The 20,501-nt window shown below is 46.0% G+C and overlaps 2 protein-coding genes across 3 annotated transcripts; one reads left to right on the top strand and one right to left on the bottom strand.

Annotated features, from left to right (window-relative positions):
- Positions 1-5,214: 5,214 nt before the first annotated feature.
- On the top strand, positions 5,215-9,810 carry LOC119335339. 2 transcript variants are annotated; one of them, XM_037607469.1, is made up of 4 exons: positions 5,215-6,891; positions 6,953-7,892; positions 8,004-8,150; positions 9,005-9,810. In XM_037607469.1, the coding sequence occupies exons 1-4, from the start codon at positions 6,803-6,805 to the stop codon at positions 9,329-9,331; spliced, it is 1,503 nt and encodes a 500-aa protein (XP_037463366.1). In that variant the 5' UTR covers positions 5,215-6,802; the 3' UTR covers positions 9,332-9,810. The 2 variants fall into 2 exon arrangements, with proteins under 2 accessions (XP_037463366.1, XP_037463367.1); XM_037607470.1 differs by having other exon boundaries at positions 5,216-6,891; positions 6,969-7,892.
- Positions 9,811-10,611: 801 nt separating this feature from the next.
- Positions 10,612-14,833, bottom strand: LOC119340322 (formin-like protein 6). Its single transcript, XM_037612224.1, has 4 exons — positions 14,551-14,833; positions 12,625-13,328; positions 11,737-11,958; positions 10,612-11,643 (listed from the first exon to the last, which is right to left on the bottom strand). The coding sequence occupies exons 1-4, from the start codon at positions 14,624-14,626 to the stop codon at positions 10,831-10,833; spliced, it is 1,815 nt and encodes a 604-aa protein (XP_037468121.1). The 5' UTR covers positions 14,627-14,833; the 3' UTR covers positions 10,612-10,830.
- Between the last annotated feature and the right edge of the window lie 5,668 nt (positions 14,834-20,501).

Genomic DNA, 20,501 nt, shown 5'->3' with positions numbered 1-20,501 from the left:
TGCCAGAAATCCTTCTTGCTACGTCTTGAGCTTGCGTTGGTTTTCCTTGAAGAGGAAAGGGTGATGCAGCAGAGTAGCGTAAGTATTTCCCTCAGTTTTTGAGAACCAAGGTATCAATCCAGTAGGAGGCTCCTTAACAAGTCCCACGAACCTACACAAACAAACAAAGTACTCGCAACCAACGCAATAAAGGGGTTGTCAGTCCCTTCGCGACCACTTGCGAAAGTGAGATATGAAAGAGATAGTATGATAAGATAAATATATTTTTGGTATTTTATAATATAGATGCAAAAAGTAAAGATGCAAATAAAAGTAGATTGGAAGCAAATATGATAAGAGATAGACCCGGGGGGCATAGGTTTCACTAGAGGCTTCTCTCGAGATAGCATAAGTATTACGGTGGGTGAACAAATTACTGTCGAGCAATTGATAGAAAAGCGAATAATTATGAAATTATCTAGGCATGATCATGTATATAGGCATCATCTGCAACAAGTAGACCGACTCCTGCCCGCATCTACTACTATTACTCCACACATCGACCGACTCCTGCCTGCATCTAGAGTATTAAGTTCACAAAGAACAGAGTAACGCATTAAGCAAGATGACATGATGTAGAGGGATAAAATAAAGCAATATGATATAAACCCCATATTTTTATCCTCGATGGCAACAATACAATACGTGCCTTGCAACCCTTTCTGTCACTGGGTAAGGACAACGCAAGATTGAACCCAAAGCTAAGCACTTCTCCCATGGCAAGAAAGATCAATCTAGTAGGCCAAACCAAACTGATAATTCGAAGAGACTTGCAAAGATAACTCAATCATACATAAAAGAATTTAGAGAAGATTCAAATATTATTCATAGATAAACTTGATCATCAACCCACAATTCATCGGATCTCGACAAACACACCGCAAAAAGAGATTACATCAAATAGATCTCCACAAGAGAGGGGGAGAACATTGTATTGAGATCCAAAAAGAGAGAAGAAGCCATCTAGCTAATAACTATGGACCCGTAGGTCTGTGGTAAACTACTCACAACTCATCGGAAGGGCTATTGTGTTGATGTAGAAGCCCTCCGTGGTCGATTCCCCCTCCGGCAGAGTGCCGGAGAAGGCTCCAAGATGAGATCTCGCGGATGCAGAAGGTTATGGCGGTGTAAATTGTGTTTCGGTTGCTCCCTGGATGTTTTCGGGGTACGTAGGCTTATATAGGAGGAAGAAGTACGTCGGTGGATGCCCGAGGGGCCCACGAGACAGGGGGCGCGCCCTATAGGGTGGGGGCGCCCTCCTATCTCGTGGAGGCATCGACTGCTTCTTGACTTGCACTCCAAGTCCTCGGGATCACGTTCGTTCCAAAAATCACGCTCCCGAAGGTTTCATTCCGTTTGGACTCCGTTTGATATTCCTTTTCTTCGAAATACTGAAATAGGCAAAAAAACAGCAATACGGGCTGGGCCTCCGGTTAGTAGGTTAGTCCCAAAAATGATATAAATGTGTAAAATAAAGCCCATAAACATCCAAAAGGGGTAATATAATAGCATGGAACAATCAAAAATTATAGATACGTTGGAGACGTATCAACCTCATGCTTCACCGGGTCACGCGCAATACTGATAGCGCCAGTACTATCTGACAATAAGGGAGTCGAGGTAGTAGCAGACACACCAAAATCCTCAAGTAGCCACCATAACCAGATCACCTCAGCCGTCAGCATAGCCATGGCTCGCAACTCAGCCTCTGTAATCGAGCGAGAAACTGCAGTCTGTTTCTTGGTCTTCTAGGCAATAAGAGAGCCACCAAGAAAGACACAATAAGCAGACAGCGAGCATCAATTCGAGGGATCACTAGCCTAGGTAGCATCAGAGTAGGCCTGGAACTCAAGAGAGCTGGAGCGGGGAAAGAAAAGGCACTAAGAGATCGTGCCACGAAGATATCGTAGAACAACGGAGGAGATGACTATAGTGGACAGAGGTGGGGGCTGAAACGAACTGACTCAGAATGTAGACATGATAGGAGATGTCAGGACGCGTAACAGCGAGATAGACAAGACTGCCAACAAGGTGACGATAGCGAGTGGGATTAGGGAGAAGGTCACCATCAGAGGCATGAAGCTGAATGTTGAGCTCCATGGGAGTCACAACTGTGCGCTCATCACCGAGAGCAGCGCGAGCAAGAAAGTCTTGAATATATTTTTCTTAGGAGATGTAGAAGCCATCAGAGGTCGAGGAGATCTCAATCCCAAGAAAATACCGAAGTGGACCAAGATCAGTCATGAAAAACTGGTCGCGAAGGCGAGCCTTAACAAAGGCATTGTAATCAGAGTCATCACCAGTGATGATAATGTCATCAACATAGAGAAGGAGAAGAGTCCGACCACGAGGAGACGTGTGAACAAACAACGCGGGATCATGATCACTGGGCAAGAAACCAGTGGCGGTCACCACAGAGGCGAAGCGCTCAAACCAGGCGCGAGGGGCTTGTTTGAGACCATATAGGGAGCGGCGAAGTCTACAGACCATACCATCAGGAGCATAGTACCCCAATGGTGGCTGCATATAAACCTCCTCACGCAACTCGCCATTGAGAAAAGTGTTCTGAACATCAAGTTGAGAGATAGACCACTGACGAACAGAGGCCACAGCAAGAAGAGTGCGAACAGTGGTCATGGGGGCCACAGGAGTGAATGTCTCATCATAATCGCGCCCCTGCTCCTGCTGAAAACAACGGGCCACAAGACGAGCTTTGTAGCGCTCAAGAGAACCATCGGGGCGAGTCTTAAGCTTGTAGACCCACTTGCAGGTGATGGGACGGACACCGGAAGGAAGGGGAACCAGATCCCATGTGCCAGAGTGCTCAAGAGCAGCAAGCTCTTCGGCCATCGCAAGCTACCATTCAGGCTGAGTCATGGCAGTGCGATAGGAAGTGGGCTCAGTCATAACAGAGAGACCGTACCGATCAGGGGAGTAGCGATCAGGCAGGGGGCGAGGCCGAGCATGGAGGTTGTGAACCGGGGGAGGCGTGATAAGATGTGCACCGGAGGTGGAAGGCTCGTCAGAGGAGACATCCTCAGTACGAGATCGACGAGTATAGTGGAGAGGAAACGATGAGAGAGGGCGACGGACTGGAGAGGATGAGGGAGAGGTGGAGGAGGAGGATGGAGAAGACGGGGTTGGTGGTGAATGAGAAGGAATGAGAGGTGCCGGAGGAAGAGGTGACACATGAGGCACATAGCAGGGTGTATCGGGGAGGAGAAGGAAAGAAAGGTCGTCCACAGAGAAACTCGAGGAAGAAGAACGTGGGTAGTAAGAACGAGACTCGTCAAAAGTCACATCACGCAAGATGCGCAAGCGACAACCCACAGGATCCCAACATCGATAGCCCTTGTGCTCATCACTGTAGCCAAGGAAAACACACTCAACCGACTGAGCAGTCAGTTTGGTGCGTTCTTGGGGGGCAAGAAGAACATAGAAGACGCATCCAAACATACGAAGAGCTAAGTAGTCAGGAGAGCGACCAGTGAGACACTCCATAGGAATGCCACCCTGCAGAGCAGTTGATGGCTGAATGTTGATGAGATAGGTGGATGCGGAAACAGCCTCAGCCCAAAAATGGGGTGGAAGGGAAGCAGCAATCATCAGCGCACGAGCCGTCTCAAGCAAATGAGGATGCTTTCGCTCGGCAACGCCATTCTGAGCATGAGCACCAGGAAAGGAGAACTGGGCAAGAGTACCCTGTTCCGCGAGAAAACCACGCAACAGCTGAGAGATATACTCTCCAGCGGAGTCAGCACGAAAAGTACGAATGGGCGTGGCAAACTAGGTGTGAACCATGGCAGCAAAACGTTTGTATATAGGGAGAACCTCGCTACGAGATTTCATGAAGTAGAGCCAAGTGTAGCGAGAGAAATCATTAATAAACAAAACATAGTAGCGATGACCACCTTTCGAATCAAAGGGAGCAGGACCCCAGACAACAGAATGAACTAAGTCAAAAGGACGCTGAGATACAGACTCACTAGTAGGATAAGGTAACTGAGTCTGTTTGCCAAGTCTGCAACAATTACAATGTAAGGAGACATCTCCAGATACAGACCCTAAGAGGCCCTGACGAACTAAGGAAGACAAGCGAGAGCCATAGATGTGACCAAGTCGATGATGCCACTGCTGGAAGGACGCAGACGAAGAGGCAGCAAGAGCATGAGAGCTGGCAGAAGTGGTGGCAGCGGAAGGAACACAAAGCCAGTCAACCTCCCAAAGGCCCTCTGACTCACGGCGCCAGGGGCTAGCACCAACCAAAGCCTTGGTGCGACGATCCTGAATGGAGCAAGAGTCGGTATCAAAAATGACACGACAACCAGAATCAGTAAGTTGGGCAGCGGAAAAAAGATTCATGGTAAGGCGAGGAACATGTGAAACACTCGGAACAGAAAAAGAAGGAGTGGAAAGAAACCACGACTAGCAACAAGAAGAGATGTGCCATCGGCAGTAAGAACATTAATAGGCGAATCAAGAGGTCGGAGAGAAGACAACACGGAAGAATCAGAAGACATATGAAAAGAGGCTCCAGAATCCAGAACCCACGAAGATGTACCTGACTGTGTAGATGCCTGTGATGGTGAGGAAGAGGGTGCAGTCACAGCAGCAGCAGAGCCAGTCGACAAGGAGCCTGAGGAAGCAAGAAGACGCTTGAGGCGAACAATGTCCTGGTCAGTGAGTGATGGAGTCGTGGAAGACAAAGGAGGCCCGCTGGAGGAGGAGCGCCTCTGGTCTCGCTTCTTCTGGCGACAATCAGACTCTGGGTGACCTGGCCGGGAGCAGTAACCACAGACGGTGTCACGGCGCGACGTGCCCTTCTTAGCATAAGGAGAACGGCTCACCCCCCTTGGAGGAGTAGGCAGGAGCGGCGGAGCAGTGAGGCGAGCAGACGACACAGGAACCCGGGCAGCCAATACTAACGGAACCAGAAGCAACCCAGCAGAGCGAAGGCGGGTCTCCTCGGCACGAAGCTTAGCAAGTATCTCTGGGATAGGAACGCGACCACGAACAAGCAAGTGAGCACGACGAGGCTCAAACTCATAGCGGAGACGAGATAAGAACTCATGGACCCTCTGAAACCCCAAGTCAGACCTCGTAGTCTGGCAACAACGGCAAGTGCCACAAACAAATGTCCGCAGTGAGTCAAGCTGACGCAGATGGCAGAGCACTGTGAGTAGAATTCATCAACAGACGAGTCACCCTGCTGAAGAACATGCTCCTGACGCACTACAGAGAGGTGTAGAGCATCACCAGAGGGCTGATAGCGCTGACAAAGGTAGGACCACATCGCTGCAACAATGCCGAGGCCCATGAACTCCGAGGCAAACTGAGGGAGAACACTCGCAGTGAGAACATCAGCAGCACGAGCATCATCATTACACCACTGAGTATAAGCAGACAGATCATCCCGGTAGACAGAAAGAGCATCGGAATATGCGGATACCTGCTGATCATAGGCATCAACTGCAGTGTCATCAAGAGCCTTGGCTGCATCCCTGTCAGCCTGAGAAGCCTCAACAGCAAGCACCGGGGGCACTGGGGGAACAGGAGCAACCGGAGCAACAGGGCAGGGCGGACAGGGTACCTCGCCAGAGAGAACGCCCCACAGCAGAAGACCGCGCATGTGAATACGCATGAAACCTGTAAACTCTGCATAGTTTGTGCCATCGAAGATCACCGAGCACCGAGAACAGCGACATAGCCTGAAGAGGACATGAGGTAGCCACTCTGCGCTGCTTCTCTCTCTGTTTTTTTAGTCAACGTTGTTCGGCCCGAACTGTGTCCGGAAGCAAGAGGCCCGAATAGTATGCGGGAGACCCGAACAGCTCACGAGTGGGCAGGAGAGCGCGCGGGGAGGAGACTTCAGTGCCTCCCGGAGTCAACGCGGAGCCCGAGGACGTGCGGGCTCGCCCGACCTCACCGGCCGTCAGGGCGCGGCAGAGGCAGCCCCAAAGGCACCACCGTCGGGCGCGGCGGGGCACATGCCAGGAGGCGGCGGGGCCCAGGCTAGGAGGAGCACCGGCGGCGGTCGGGCGCTGCAGGGAGCCGGTGGCAGACGGGCGCAGCAGGGAGCCGACGACGGTCGGGCGCTGCACGGAGCCAGCAGCAGCAGCCGCGGGCGGAGCAGCCTGCGGGTGTCGGCGGCGCGGGACGGCGCCTACGGGCGGCTGCAGGCACGGGCGCGAGGCGGGTGGCCGGATCCGCGGCGAGAAGAGCCGCGAGGAGAGCCGGGATGGCCGGATCCGCGGCGAGGAGAGTCGGGGTGGCCGGATCCGCGGCGAGGAGAGTCGGACCTGACAGTGGATGGATCGGGGGAGGAGTTAGCACGGAGTTGCAGCGTGCGGAAGAGAGGAGAACCTAACATCTAATATCATGTTGGATAAATAGCAATTGCATTCACAGGAGGACCAAAAATCAATATATATACATGTGTAGGGTAAAGTGCAAGAGACTCTTTATACAACGGGGATAAAGGTTATATACATCTAACACTTCATACTCCCGGTGGCAAGTTTCACCTTGGCAATCGGTGGCCGTGGCGGCGGCGGATCCTTGTTATGGAAATCGGGGTTCGCTAAGTAGAGAAGGCCGGCCCCCGGACTTTGTCAGATTTCTCCCGCGGTGCGTGTCATACTACAACACATAATAGCAACGCGTGGCGGAGGAGGATTTCTGCTGGTTTTCTAATGGAGGTCGGGGTGGTTCTGCTACTCCGCATCTGCCTCTTCTGGGCTTTTCTATCTCAATTACTACCTACATGGCCTCCTGTGTTAGATTCGTGAGATTGTTTGGCATCCTTTTGTCTCTCTCATCAGGTGTTCAATCATGGAGTCATCGGGCAACATTGTGAGTTCATTGCTTCTTTCCCCCTTTCTCATTACCTCGAAAAAGAACTTATTTTCTTCAGTTCACTGTTTGTGCAGAGCAAAACTGAAGATAGAATTGATCCAACTGAAGGAGAAGACTCTATTGTTGCCAGCAAAGATGAAGACAGAATTAGTGCGCTACCCAGTGAAATTCTTCTCCACATCCTAGAACGCCTTGATCTCCGCACGGCGATTCGGGCCGGCACCGTCGCAACACGGTGGAGGCACCTTCCTCATCAACTATCTCATCTGCTCATCAGTACCTCGGACGTCTGTAAGGCCGGTTACACGACAGATGAGATAATGAAGGCATACACGGACGCGACGAGGAGGCTGCTGTCTCCTCCGACTTGCAAGTGCACTCAAACCATCAAAACATTGAAGCTCGGGTGCTACATCATGGACCCTTACTTGTCCACAATTGGCCATACGGTTCAGGATGTCGTGAAGAGCCGCGAACCTGAATACCTCGAGTTCGCAATGTGCCCAGATGTTGCTTCTCCAAGTGATGCCCAATTAGCCTTGTATGGACAGCGGTTTATGTCATTCTTTGGTGCATACCCTGGTGCCTTCAAATTGCTCACTAGACTAATCCTTCAGAACCTTGCGTTTCAAGACTCAGATGTCACCAATCTTCTTAACACTTGCAGTAAACTTAAGATGCTTTCCTTGAGATCCTGTGAAATGCCCCAGGAATCTGTCCTTGAATTAGATGCCCCAAGCTCGGAGCTCAGCTCACTTGAACTTAAATGCTTTGGATGCATACACGTTGAGCTAATCTGTCTTCCTAAACTGAGGGAACTGGTATATGATGTTTGGTTTTGTGAAAACCCCCCAGTGTCTTTTGGCTATGTTCCCCAGCTTCATCATGTCTGCTTTGCTTGTCCTGCCCAGTCTTGGCAGAAGCCATTCGTGCTGAGCCAATGTTTATCTAGTGACATAAACCTGTCAAATCTGCTTTTGAACTTTTACACTCAAATGGTAAGTTTCTACTACAATTCTCTCTACTTCTAATTATTATCAATTTATTTAAAGATGTGTTTCTTGCTTCATGTTATAATATTCTCCATATTTCTGTTCTTTTAACTGCAGATATGGGTTGAACCTGAAGGTCCACAACAGCTCACCCCTATATTCAGCAAACTGAGAGATGTGCACCTTTGCGGTATATTTACTGAATGTGATTTGGATTGGACTATGTTTATACTTGAAGGCGCACCTTCACTGGAGAATTTTCATGTAAGCCTGTCATTCGGTTCTTTCAATCCACACTTTGGCCATATAATGACATGTTTACATTTTCCATGCATGCAGCATTAACATATAGGGTACCAGCATGCATGTGTAATATTAAACCACTTAAGTACTACTCCCTCCGTTCCTAAATATTTGTCTTTTTAGAGGTTTCAAATGGACTACCACATACGGATGTATATAGACCTATTTTGCTCCGTATGTAGTCACTTGTTGAAATCTCTAGAAAGACAAATATTTAGGAACGGAGGGAGTATATTCTATCAAATGTAGTACATACAGGACTCTCTAGGATGTATCAACAGGGAGAGCCCGTGAATTGTATAGGGATGATGGTGTAATCCTAGAATACATGGCAGATAAGTTGTTCTTCAAGGTTGTTTGTGTGCTTCATAAGAAATGTGCGTAAAGGTAATTGATATTTTCTACTCCCTCCGTAAAGAAATATAAGAGCGTTTAGACCACTAAAGTAGTGATCTAAATGCTCTTGTATTTCTTTATAGATGGACTATTATGTCTAACCTCATGTTAGATTCCCCCAAAATTCCTATGGATTTTTTTCTTAGTTTATTTACTTAAGGTTGAGACACTTATTTTGGGACCGAGGGAGTATGTTATAGGAATCCTAGAAAGTCATTGCTTTATTCCAAACGCTATATAGGAAATTCCATTTCTTCAGATACCTCCAAGAACTCTAATTCCAGAAAGGTTCTAGACTTTTTTAAGCACACATTTTCTTTTATGTCTTAACTCATGCTGCGGCCATTGCGCTGCATTTTGAAATGCTGATGTTGAGGATGCCAATTTCTAATGTAGTTTATTTTTTTCGGTTCATTAAGTTATCTCGTCATTCATGTGAATTCAATAAGTCCGAGGACGATGCCGAGAAGACCAACTTGGTGCGGCAAGCATCCAATTTCAAGCACTTGAAATTGAAGTTGTTCGTGATGAAAGGGTTCGAGGAGGAATACAAGGTGATGAATTATATACGGCTCGTCATGGAACGAGCCGTGTGCTTAAAGAGAATTGAGCTGCCTGCTATATCCCCATGCAAGAAGTGCACTGCCATATCTCCAAGATTTCCGGTGGATGAAGCTAGCAAGCACCGCATCAGGGAGCAACTCAGATACGGATTATCCTCATCCACAGACATAATAATCGGATGATGGTACAGTCAATGAGTAATCCTCAAGTAGGATTATCCTCATCCGTAGACATAATAATCGGATGATGGTACAGTCAATGAGTAATCCGCAAGGATGACGACGGGCTTAGCCTGGTCGGTTCTGCCTAATAAAGAAAAGTCCACTCTTACTGCAGCTGGAGTGATGTGTTAGAATTGCTGCTATATAATACTGCGCATTAGGCGCGGACAGTTATAAAATTTTCTGTTTTTTGATTAATGATAGCCAGGAAATGGTCATGTGGTTCTTGACTTGTGTGTGCTTTAAACTATGTTGTTCAATGTAAGTGAATTGTGCACTGCGGACTTGCTTCGGTTGCCGGAGGCCAATGGCTTATATCATTCAGATGCAAGGCATTTGCAGAATGTGTCTGGTAAAATATTTTGGGGAACTCTATCCATCTCTTTGTCGATGGAGCTCTAGGCATCCCCCACATCCAATGGTGTCATTCTAGCATTTCATTAAAGCCCTAAACCCCGTCCCGACGGGGAATTTGATTTTAACACAGGTTATTTGTAGTTTGATTATTTGCCCTCCCATCTGATCATTTTCCCCATTTAAAATTTGAAGAAGTTTGATCTTTTGCCCTTTTGCAGTTAATTATCTGACTTCTTTTCCTTTCTTATGAGGATAAATAAATGGTAAAAAGGGACTCATTCCAGTTTTTTGAGTGGTGTGGTTGGAAGATCAAAAAAGTTTCCAGAGGAAAAGAATGCTCCTTGTTGTTCTGAAAATGTTTGAATTTGCCAGTTGACAGAAAAAAAGATAGCTCGAACTGAAAGTCCAAATCCTTTACTTGAATATATACTGTTCATGTCTCACGCTGTGAGCTATGGATCCATCTTCGGCCCACAGTTTGAGCTACTGGCGAAATTATTTACCACGATATGCATCTTTCCCACTGCGCTTAACCATTTCTTGGACGACGTCAGGATATTCTCAATTGGCGATGCCAAAATTTGGCAAATGCCAAATATTTGCTAGTGATTGGTCGGTTATACTTTCTTTTTGTTAAGCTCATAAAAGTTGCCAATTTTTGGCACCTTTTGATTTTGCCAAATTTTGGCATCAAACCAATCACCCTAATAACTGCAGCTTTCCATAACTAACGAATAGTAAGAAAAGAAACAAGAACACAACGTCGTCAGACAAGAAAATTCGAAAGAAAGCAGTTGGCGCCACTAGCTCACCGTCAACCAACTCCGGCACAACCACATTGTCTTGCAGGTTGCACCCAAGTAGCCATGAAAATGATAAAAGAATTGAAGCTCTACCTCCAGCTACCATATGCCTCGACTCCAAAATCTGAAGATGGTCTGAAAATTTCTCACATGTTTAACCAACGTAAACTGTACAATGCTTTTGGTCAGGACGACCAGCAATTCTCCACTCTACTGTGGAAGTGTATGTGTTTAAACTACATTTAGGGCGGCACCATGGACCAGTGCTGCCCCAGTTTACAGTAGCAGCCCGTCATAGTCTCAAGATCCTTCCAGTTCTATTGACTGTGCTTCGGCCCCAGCTGTTCCAGCGTCCTCGGTATCTTCGCCAAACTTTGGCGAGCTAGACGACTCTGCTTCGGCCCCAGCTGTTCCAGCGTCCTCGGTATCTTCGTCAAACTTTGGCGAGCTAGACGACTGTGCTTCGGCCCCAGCTGTTCCAGCGTCCTCGGTATCTTCATCAAACTTTGGCGAGCTAGACGACTGTGCTTCGGCCCCAGCTGTTCCAGCGTTCTCGGTATCTTCGTCAAACTTTGGCGAGCTAGACGAAGCTCTGCTTGAAGGTGAACCTGACTCTGAGTTAGTGTCAGAACGTTCAGCAGTGGCTGCGTCAGCTTCTGAACCTGGGGGGTCTGCCAACTGCGTATCAGAATTGGCTGTGCTATTGGTTGTACTCCCTTCTGATTCCTCCCCTGCAGAAGCGTTCTCGGCGAGTTCATCTTCTTGAGAGGTTGGGCCTACAGATTCAGCGTCTTGCGAGGATGATGTATCAGCAATAGCATCGTTGTCACCCTCAGACTTTGGTGCATCCATGGAGAGTTCACGATCTTGAGTGGTTGGACCTACGGATTCAGCTTCTGGTGCAGAAGAATGGATATTTTCTGGTTCCGTCTGAGAAGTCTGGACAGATCTGCTATCTGGAATGTTATGTTCAGGTGTGCCATTGCTCATTTCTGTTCTGATGTTCAAACCCTTCTGTTCTGATGCAGCATCCGTGATGTGATTGCTTTCACTTTCGCTTGATGGCTCAGAAGTGTTAATCGATGTGGTCGCATCGATCTCCGAAAATATAACCTATCATTATCAGGCAGAAATATCCCATTACTATGTATAGAGGTAAAGTGCACAGCTGAATAAAGCTATAAAATGTAAGGATTATCTGGTTACCTCAACTCTGAAGTCTACGGGAAACCGGTGTTTCGTGTCCCACAGAATGTCAATCTCGTCCCTATCAAGTAACAGAAGATTGTCTTGAACAAAAGCCGTGCTAAACATAACTCTGAATACCATCACTTCATGTTTAAAGTCCTCATCCAGGCTGATGCACTCCATGACAACGTCTCCTCGAACAGGACATCGGATATTAATCTTGATTATCTCACTGTCTTCCTGTAATTATAAACAAAAACAGTATAATGTTTTCAGTTCAGCAATTTAAGCTTAAGGGTACCTCAACTTCCAAGTAAAAAATAAACTATCTATATGAACTGATGCAATAATATGCTCTTTCAAGTTTGAACGTATTCAGAACCATTATAGAAAACAAATTGAGCTATATGTGTAAACCAATAATCTCTCCAGATGACCAAGGAAATCTTAAGTATTTCAAGAAGGGAAAGCTCTACATCCAATACTCTCTTCATTCTTCAACCTATCAACTTCAACCATTCGAATGTCCAAACCAGATAAATTCGATAATATGGTGGTATTCAAATAAGCTGACTTATGCTGATGTGGCATAATCGCCAGCATCATGGCTGGGTAAGAACTAGAAAAGGTATAAATTACACTTAACCAACAGTTGGTGCAACAAGAATTGTTTTAGCCTTTTTGGTCAGGGGTGTGATTCGACTGTTTTGAAGTTTATGAGGTCAGCGCAGAAACTATAGATGACTTAAAAGAGTTCAAGGGTCTAATATTTATGATTTCCCCTTTTGAGAACGGGTCAGTAATGAACTAACGATGTTCAACTTATAACCCTACATTATAGACAAAAACCACAGCCCTACTGTGACAGATCACTGAGTAATTCATGATAACAAAACAAAATTATACCTGCGTGTAAAGCTGGACAAAATCATCTGTCTTCGGAGTTGAAAAGAGAACTTTGGCACTGCTGTCATGAGGAGCCAGGGGGTCTGGGCCATAAATTCGAAATATTGGCCTACATCCCCCTTCACCATCAAAATTCGGTACCGTCCTGATGATTGCACAGTTCAAGTTCAACGTCCTGTCAGCAGGAGGCCACAATTCTGGTGATTTGTGCCGTCTTGACACATACTTCAAGTATCTCAAATGAGAAGGTGCTGGGTCCAGTGGTGAGTAGAGCTCAACCAGCCCAGGTGGTGCATATTTGTGGATCATCTCCAACGCCTTCCTCTCATCTTTGCACCTTCGGAGGTAAACCAGTAGGGCTGCCAATGCGAAAGCAAGGACCGGACACCCACCGTGTTCTGAATGTATAAGCAGGTAGTTGTCCTGGCTTAATGAGAGCCAGCTTTCACTAGACCTAAGAAAATGGTGAATCATCTCCAAGGTGAGCAAAGGACACCCCTCATAGTTACGTGGATAACCCATCGCACTCATATTATAGCCTGAGAAAATGCGGGCAGTTTGGTTGTTCTTCTTTCCTCCCTCAAAGTTGAATACCATTAATGAATCAATGGAGTAGCGCGCAAGTAGCTGTTTTAAGATGCCTCCAATGTATGGCTTCAATTCGTCTTCTTCAAGCATATCCGTGGAGAAGCAGTGGTCAAATACTGGAAAATAAAGAAGTAGTCAAAAGTTAGCATCTAAAAGGTGACAATGAGAGCAATCTCAGTTCTGCTATTAATAAGTGAGATCACCGCAAACATACAAAGCCTGTCCAGTGGTAGCAGGTGAGAGTTTCCATATATAAAAGTAATGTGAACAAAGCATGTATCCACTTTGAAACATTTAACTTAAACAATAAAACACCCATGCACACTGAGAGAAAAAATGGTAGTTGGTAACCTGGTATGCATATGCTACGCAAGTGGATATCTGATAGAAACAAAATGGTATACTAGTTTCAGACAGTCAGATTAATCAGAAAGCAAGAAGCCTTGTTGAGTTGTAAGCCAACATACTCGACCAACTGCTAGTTTTTCTGTAAAAAATAACCTAATGAAGTAATGAGAAACACAAATAATTCCAAAGATGTACAGTAAAAAGGAAAAAACAAATGCCTACAAAATATATATTTTTTATATCAGAACTTCGAGCTTTAAAGCATATGGAGCTTTGAAACATGACCTGATTTGAGCCATCGATGAATAATTCATAAATCAGGAGGAACATCCCATGCTCTCAAGCATAGGAATTCATGTTCGTGCCCGAAGAACCTAAAGCCCTCGAGCCACCTCGTGCTAAAACTTGTTGAAATGTCACCTAATGTGGCTGAATCGCGCTGAATGAACACGCAATGCTGGAGAAAATAATGAGGGCCTGATAAGGGATAACCAACTAATCCTTCGTATTCTAAAGTGTTACTGTTATGGTCAAAAACGCAAAGTTGAGCGACAGCTAATCAATGGGCTCCCTGCGCAGCCTCTGCCGGGTCAAGACAAGAAAGCAATGTCACCACGATAGCACAAGGTCTTTGACACAGTCCTGTCGCCTGATCAAATTGTACTATAAACAATACCCCACGTATTGTCCATACGAATTTTCTCACAGGCTAACAACTGCAGAAGGAACATAAAAATAACGAAAGAATAACAAGAAGAGAACAGGTCGTACTACTAATCCCAAAGTCGCAGACTAAAACCTTCGGAGTTCGAGCTGAAGAACCGCCACACACGCAACATGAGCAGGATTTTCCAGGTGCGACGCGTTCGTCGCACGAACAGTTCCAAGCCGAGAGCGAGCAAGGGGACAGATTTCGCCCAGGGTCCAGCAAAGATAGCGTAATAAACAGGAATCGCAATGAAATGGGGGATTGGGCGAGGAGGCACGCACCCAGAATGTTGCTGGAGATCTCGACGAGCCCGGCCGGCGGCCGCCGGTTGAAGAGCCGCCGGAAATACAGCGACATCTGCGGCGGCGCCTGGAGGGCAGATGGGCCGCCCGGGGCGCGGAATTCAAAAATGCTACGGGCAGCAGGGCCGCCCAATCAGCCGGCGGGCGGGCGGCGAGGGGTGAGGGGGCGGAGTGGGGTGGGGTGGGGTGGAGGAGACGACGTGGGGAGGAGTAGCTCGGCTCGGGGGGCTCGGCGGCGGCTATATGGGAATGGATTTGGGGGTTGGGGGGAGACGAGACGAGGCGAGGCAACTGGGTCTGCGTCTGGGTCTTTTCCTTCCGCCGATTTGTTTTCCTTTCCTTTCCTTTCCTCGGAGGAGAGGAGAAGCAAAGAAGAAAAATTAAAAGAATTGTTTAACAGGTCGTCGCGGGCGCGGGCGCGTGCTCGTGCTGGCTCATTCGTTCGACTCGTCGTCACTCGTGAGCTTTGCGGGGAAGAGAAGATTTCCGAGCGGGGCGGGGCCCACCCGCTCCTTTCCTCGTGCTTTCATCATGGAAAGGAAACGATAGGCGGATTTGGAATTTGAATGTTGGGCGAATCGCTTTAGCTTTTCATTCAGTCGTCGGTGGCTCTTTTTGGATGTGGAGTCTTCTTTTTTTTTTTTGCGGGGGGTTTGGAGGTGGAGTCTAGTAGCCCTTTGTCCCATAATATAAGACGCATTTGCGAGCTTGTAAACAGGGGCGTAGCTAGGTAGAGCTACTCGGTGCCAATGCACCGGGTTCAATTTGCACTTGCTTAACGTGGTACATTAATTTAGTGTGTGGGTCGTTGAATTGTTTAACATGTAGGCACGTGTCCTTGTATGTGGACATCAGGTAATTTTCAGTCTGGGTCCGCCCCTGCTTATAAAAACATCTTATATCATGGGACGGAGGGAGTAGTAGTTTCGTTTCGGAAGAATAGTTGTGTGGAACAAAAAGTTTTGAATGCGATGAAGTTGTTTCGTTTTGGGAGAAGGGTTGTATGGAACAAAAAGGTTTGGACTCAAGGAAAAGCGAGTTATGATGGTAAATAATTCTCGAAAATTACTTACTAGGAAACTAAGAAACTCCTAATGCTAATTCGGGGAACTTTCCAAACAAATGTTCAATGCATTTCACGATTTCCCAGAAATTCAACTTTGAATGGATAAGAGAGGGTACCATGATAAATAATTTCAGAAATTGTGTCTCTTCATAGAAAACTAAGAATTTCATGGTTACTAATTTTGGGAGGGAATTTCATGATGTTCCATTATTTTTTTCAGTAGACGGTCAAAAGCTTCACAATGTTAATTTCATGTTGTTGTTTCTTAAATAGTATGTTCCGTCTAAGAATACAAAGAATTTCATCATATTTAATTCTTTGGATGTTTCTTTTAAGAGGATGCTACATCTACATGAATAAATGGAAAATTCAAACCTAGATAGACTATTATTGTTTGATTTTGGTATACCTGGAAACACTATTAATGCAAAGCATATGCATGAGCAAGGATAATAAATTGAACACCCAAAGTGATTATGCACTCTCTTGCAATGACAACAAAAGCTTTTAATGTGCATGGCCCACATGTTTAGGTTTGTTTATATGTATTTATTATGTATTATGCATTTAACTACTTTTCCGAACATTCCCTAATAGTTGATTGAGATTAATGCCTTTTTTGGAACCGAGAGCCAAAAAACCACGCCTCCAATGGTCTTTCTTTTTTCTTTCTGTTGGTATTCTTTGGCAACATTTCTTGAAAATTGATCTTGCACTATCTATTTTCACATTATGTGAAAGCACTAGGCCCGGATTTGTGGATGAATACCCTTGATGGATTTAAGTTGATGCATGCATCAAAGCACTTGGTTTGACTAGTCCGGCTAACTGATAACCTACAAGTATAGGGGACCGCAATAATCTTCGAGGATAGAGTATTCAACCCAAATTTATCGATTCGACACAAGGGTAGCCAAAGAATATTTGTAAGTATTAGCAGTTGAGTTGTCAATTCAACCACGTCTGGAGATTAAATATCTGCAGCACAATGATCAGTAGCACAGTAGTTTTGATAGCAGTGGTAATAGTAGCAATAATAACGGTAAGAGCAATAACAATTTTGTAGCAGTTGTAACAGCAGCAAGAACAATATGGAAAACTCTTAGGCATTGGAATGGTGAATTCGTTGATAATATTCATCATATAACAGTCATAACCTAGGGCGACACAAAACTAGCTCCAGTTCATAAATATAATGTAGGCATGTATTCCGTAAATAGTCATACATGCTTATGGAAAAGAACTTGCATGACATCTTTTGTCCTACACTCCCGTGGCAGCGGGGTCCATAAGGAAACTAAGGGATGTTAAGTCCTCCTTTTAATAGATAACCGGAACAAAGCATTAACACATAGTGAATACATGAACTCCTCAAACTACGGTCATCACCGGAAACGTATCCCAAATATTGTCAAGCTGGGATTTGAAATAACGGATCTAGAACATAGATATAATGGTGAAAACATAAACGGTTCAGATTTGAAATCATGGCACTCGGGCCCTGGTGACAAGCATTAAGCATAACAAAGTCTCAGAACATAGTGAATACTAGGGATCAAGCCCTAACAAAACTAACTCGATTACATGATGAATCTCATCCAACTCCTCATCGACCAGCGAGCCTACGAAGGAATTACTCACTCCCGGTGGGGAGCATCATGGAATTGGTGATGAAGGAGGGTTGGTGATGATGAAGACCGAAGATTCCCCTCTCCAGAGCCCTGAACGGGCTCCAGATCTGGCTTCCCGATGAAGAACAGGAGGTGATGGCGGAGCGTCGGAGTTAGGGTCAGTGGAGCCCCGAGGGCCCCACCACCCACCAGGGCGCGCCAGAGGGGGTGGGCGCGCCCTGGTGTCCTGTGGGCACCTGGGGGGCCCTCTAGTGGGTCTTGGCTCCATACTTTATTATATATTCCAAAATAATTCTCCAAAAAGTTCCGTCCAAATCCGAAAACTTTTATTTCTGGACAAAAACAACACCATGGTAGTTCTGCTAAAAACAGCGTCGGTCCGGGTTAGTTTCATTCAAATCATGCAAATTAGAGTCCAAAACAAGAGCAAAAGCATTAGGAAAAGTAGATACGACGGAGACGTATCACTAACCACACCTTATTCATTCTCTATTACCCTCCCTCATCTTCCTACCCCGAGACCTCTTTACTCGGGCACGCCCCCATCTTTTCCAAAAGATATTGATGCCAGTGTTCCATCAATGCAGCACTGCCACCATAGCTCTCTGCTCGCCAGTGCTACCGTTGACGCTCCTTGTTGCCACCCTAGTTCCCCTCCTCTATTGATGGTATAAACTGGTATTTTGCTCATTGTGTGTATCAGAGGTGAGGTGAGTGGTGATAGAAGGAAGATGTTACATTGGAAATGAAGTTTGGGTCAAAAATTAGTTACAAGAAAATTTGACAAATCATCAAAGTGTAACAAATGTGGAGCGAAAGATCCAGTCCCATTTCTCCCAAGGACATGTGAATTCCTACATTACATTTGCTCAGTGTGACAAAATTGTCTCCTCCATTTGAGAAGTCAAGATGGGTCTATTTCACCACACATTCTTCGTATGACCTATAGATCAAGAAACCATAGTGACCATCGAAAAAAGCCCTAACAAATAAAATCACACATTCCAACCCTGCGCAAACTTATTGGTGTTGTTCACCACCATCCTTTCCTCCATAACTCTACGCTACCGAGCTCACTCCTATAGATTGCATGTTGTGTAATTGACTTAGATTGAGTCCTTTTGCCCCTTTTTATCTTCCTTGCAACGAGTGTCTGGTCATATTTGTCATCTTGGAGAATGCATAGGTGCTAAAGTTTATAAATATTGTTTGGCTCCCCTTGTGCTGAATCACTAGATTTGTGTTGTGGTACTTTAAGATACCTTCTGCTACGTCTTGAGCTTGCGTTGGTTTTCCTTGAAGAGGAAAGGGTGATGTAGTACAATAGCGTAAGTATTTCTCTCAGTTTTTTAGAACCAAGGTATCAATCCAGTAGGAGGCTCCTCACAAGTCCCACGAACCTACACAAACAAACAAAGAACTCGCAACCAACGCGATAAAGGGGTTGTCAATCCCTTCACGGCCACTTGCGAAAGTGAGATCTGATAGAGATAATAGTTGGGGAACGTAGTAATTTCAAAAAAATTCCTACGCACACGCAAGATCATGGTGATGCATAGCAACGAGAGGGGAGAGTGTTGTCCACGTACCCTCGTAGACCGATAGCGGAAGTGTTATAACAACGCGGTTGATGTAGTCGTACGTCTTCACGGCCCGACCAATCAAGCACCGAAACTACGGCACCTCCGAGTTCTAGCACACGTTCAGCTCGATGACGATCCCCGGACTCCGATCCAGCAAAGTGTCGGGGAAGAGTTATGTCAGCACGACGGCATGGTGACGATCTTGATGTTCTACCGTGGCAGGGCTTCGCCTAAGCACCACTACAGTATTATCGAGGTGGACTATGGTGGAGAAGGGCACCGCACTCGGCTAAGAGATCCAAGGGATCAATTGTTGTTGTTGTGCCTAGAGGTGCCCCCTGCCCCCGTATATAAAGGAGCCAGGGGGAGGGGGTCGGCCGACCAGGAGGGGCGCGCCAGGAGGAGTCCTCCTCCCACTGGGAGTAGGACTCCCCCCTTCCTTGTTGGAGTAGGAGAGAAGGAAAGAGGGGGAGAGGAGGAAGGAAAAGGGGGCTGCACCCCTTGTCCAATTCGGACCAGAGGGGGGCTGCGCGCCTCCTTCCTTTTGGCCTCTCTCCTCTATTCCTGTATGGCCCAATAAGGCCCATATACTCCCTGGCGAATTCCCATAACTCTCCGGTACTCCAAAAAATACCCGAATCACTCGGAACCTTTCTGAAGTCCGAATATAGTCGTCCAATATATCGATCTTTACGTCTCGACCATTTCGAGACTCCTCGTCATGTCCCCGATCTCATCCGGGACTCCGAACTCCTTCCGTACATCAAAACTCATAAACTCATAATATAACTGTCATCGAAACCTTAAGCGTGCGGACCCTACGGGTTCGAGAACAATGTAGACATGACCGAAACACGTTTCCGATCAATAACCAATAGCGTAACCTGGATGCTCATATTGGTTCCCACATATTCTACGAAGATCTTTATCGGTCAGACCGCATAACAACATACGTTGTTCCCTTTGTCATTGGTATGTTACTTGTCCGAGATTCGATCGTTGGTATCTCAATACCTAGTTCAATCTCGTTACCGGCAAGTCTCTTTACTCATTCTGTAATACATCATCTCACAACTAACTCATTAGTTGCTATGCTTGCAAGGCTTAAGTGATGTGCATTACCGAGAGGGCCCAGAGATACCTCTTCGACAATCGGAGTGACAAATCCTAATCTCGAAATACGCCAACCCAACATGTACCTTTGGAGACAACTGTAGAGCTCCTTTATAATCACCCAATTACGTTTTGACATTTGGTAGCACACAAGGTGTTCCTCCGGTAAACGGGAGTTGCATAATCTCATAGTCATAGGAACATGTATAAGTCATGAAGAAAGCAGTAGCAACATACTAAACAATCAAGTGCTAAGCTAACGAAATGGGTCAAGTCAATCACATCATTCTCCTAATGATGTGATCCCGTTAATCAAATGACAACTCTTTTGTCCATGGCTAGGAAACATAACCATCTTTGATTAATGAGCTAGTCAAGTAGAGGCATACTAGTGACACTCAGTTTGTCTATGTATTCACACATGTATCATGTTTTCGGTTGATACAATTCTAGCATGAATAATAAACATTTATCATGAGATAAGGAAATAAATAATAACTTTATTATTGCCTCTAGGGCATATTTCCTTCAGTCTCC

The sequence above is a fragment of the Triticum dicoccoides genome, chromosome 7B (genome assembly GCF_002162155.2).
Source record: "Triticum dicoccoides isolate Atlit2015 ecotype Zavitan chromosome 7B, WEW_v2.0, whole genome shotgun sequence".
In the NCBI taxonomy this organism is placed as follows: Eukaryota; Viridiplantae; Streptophyta; class Magnoliopsida; order Poales; family Poaceae; genus Triticum; species Triticum dicoccoides.
This window is presented reverse-complemented; position numbering and strand designations above follow the sequence as displayed.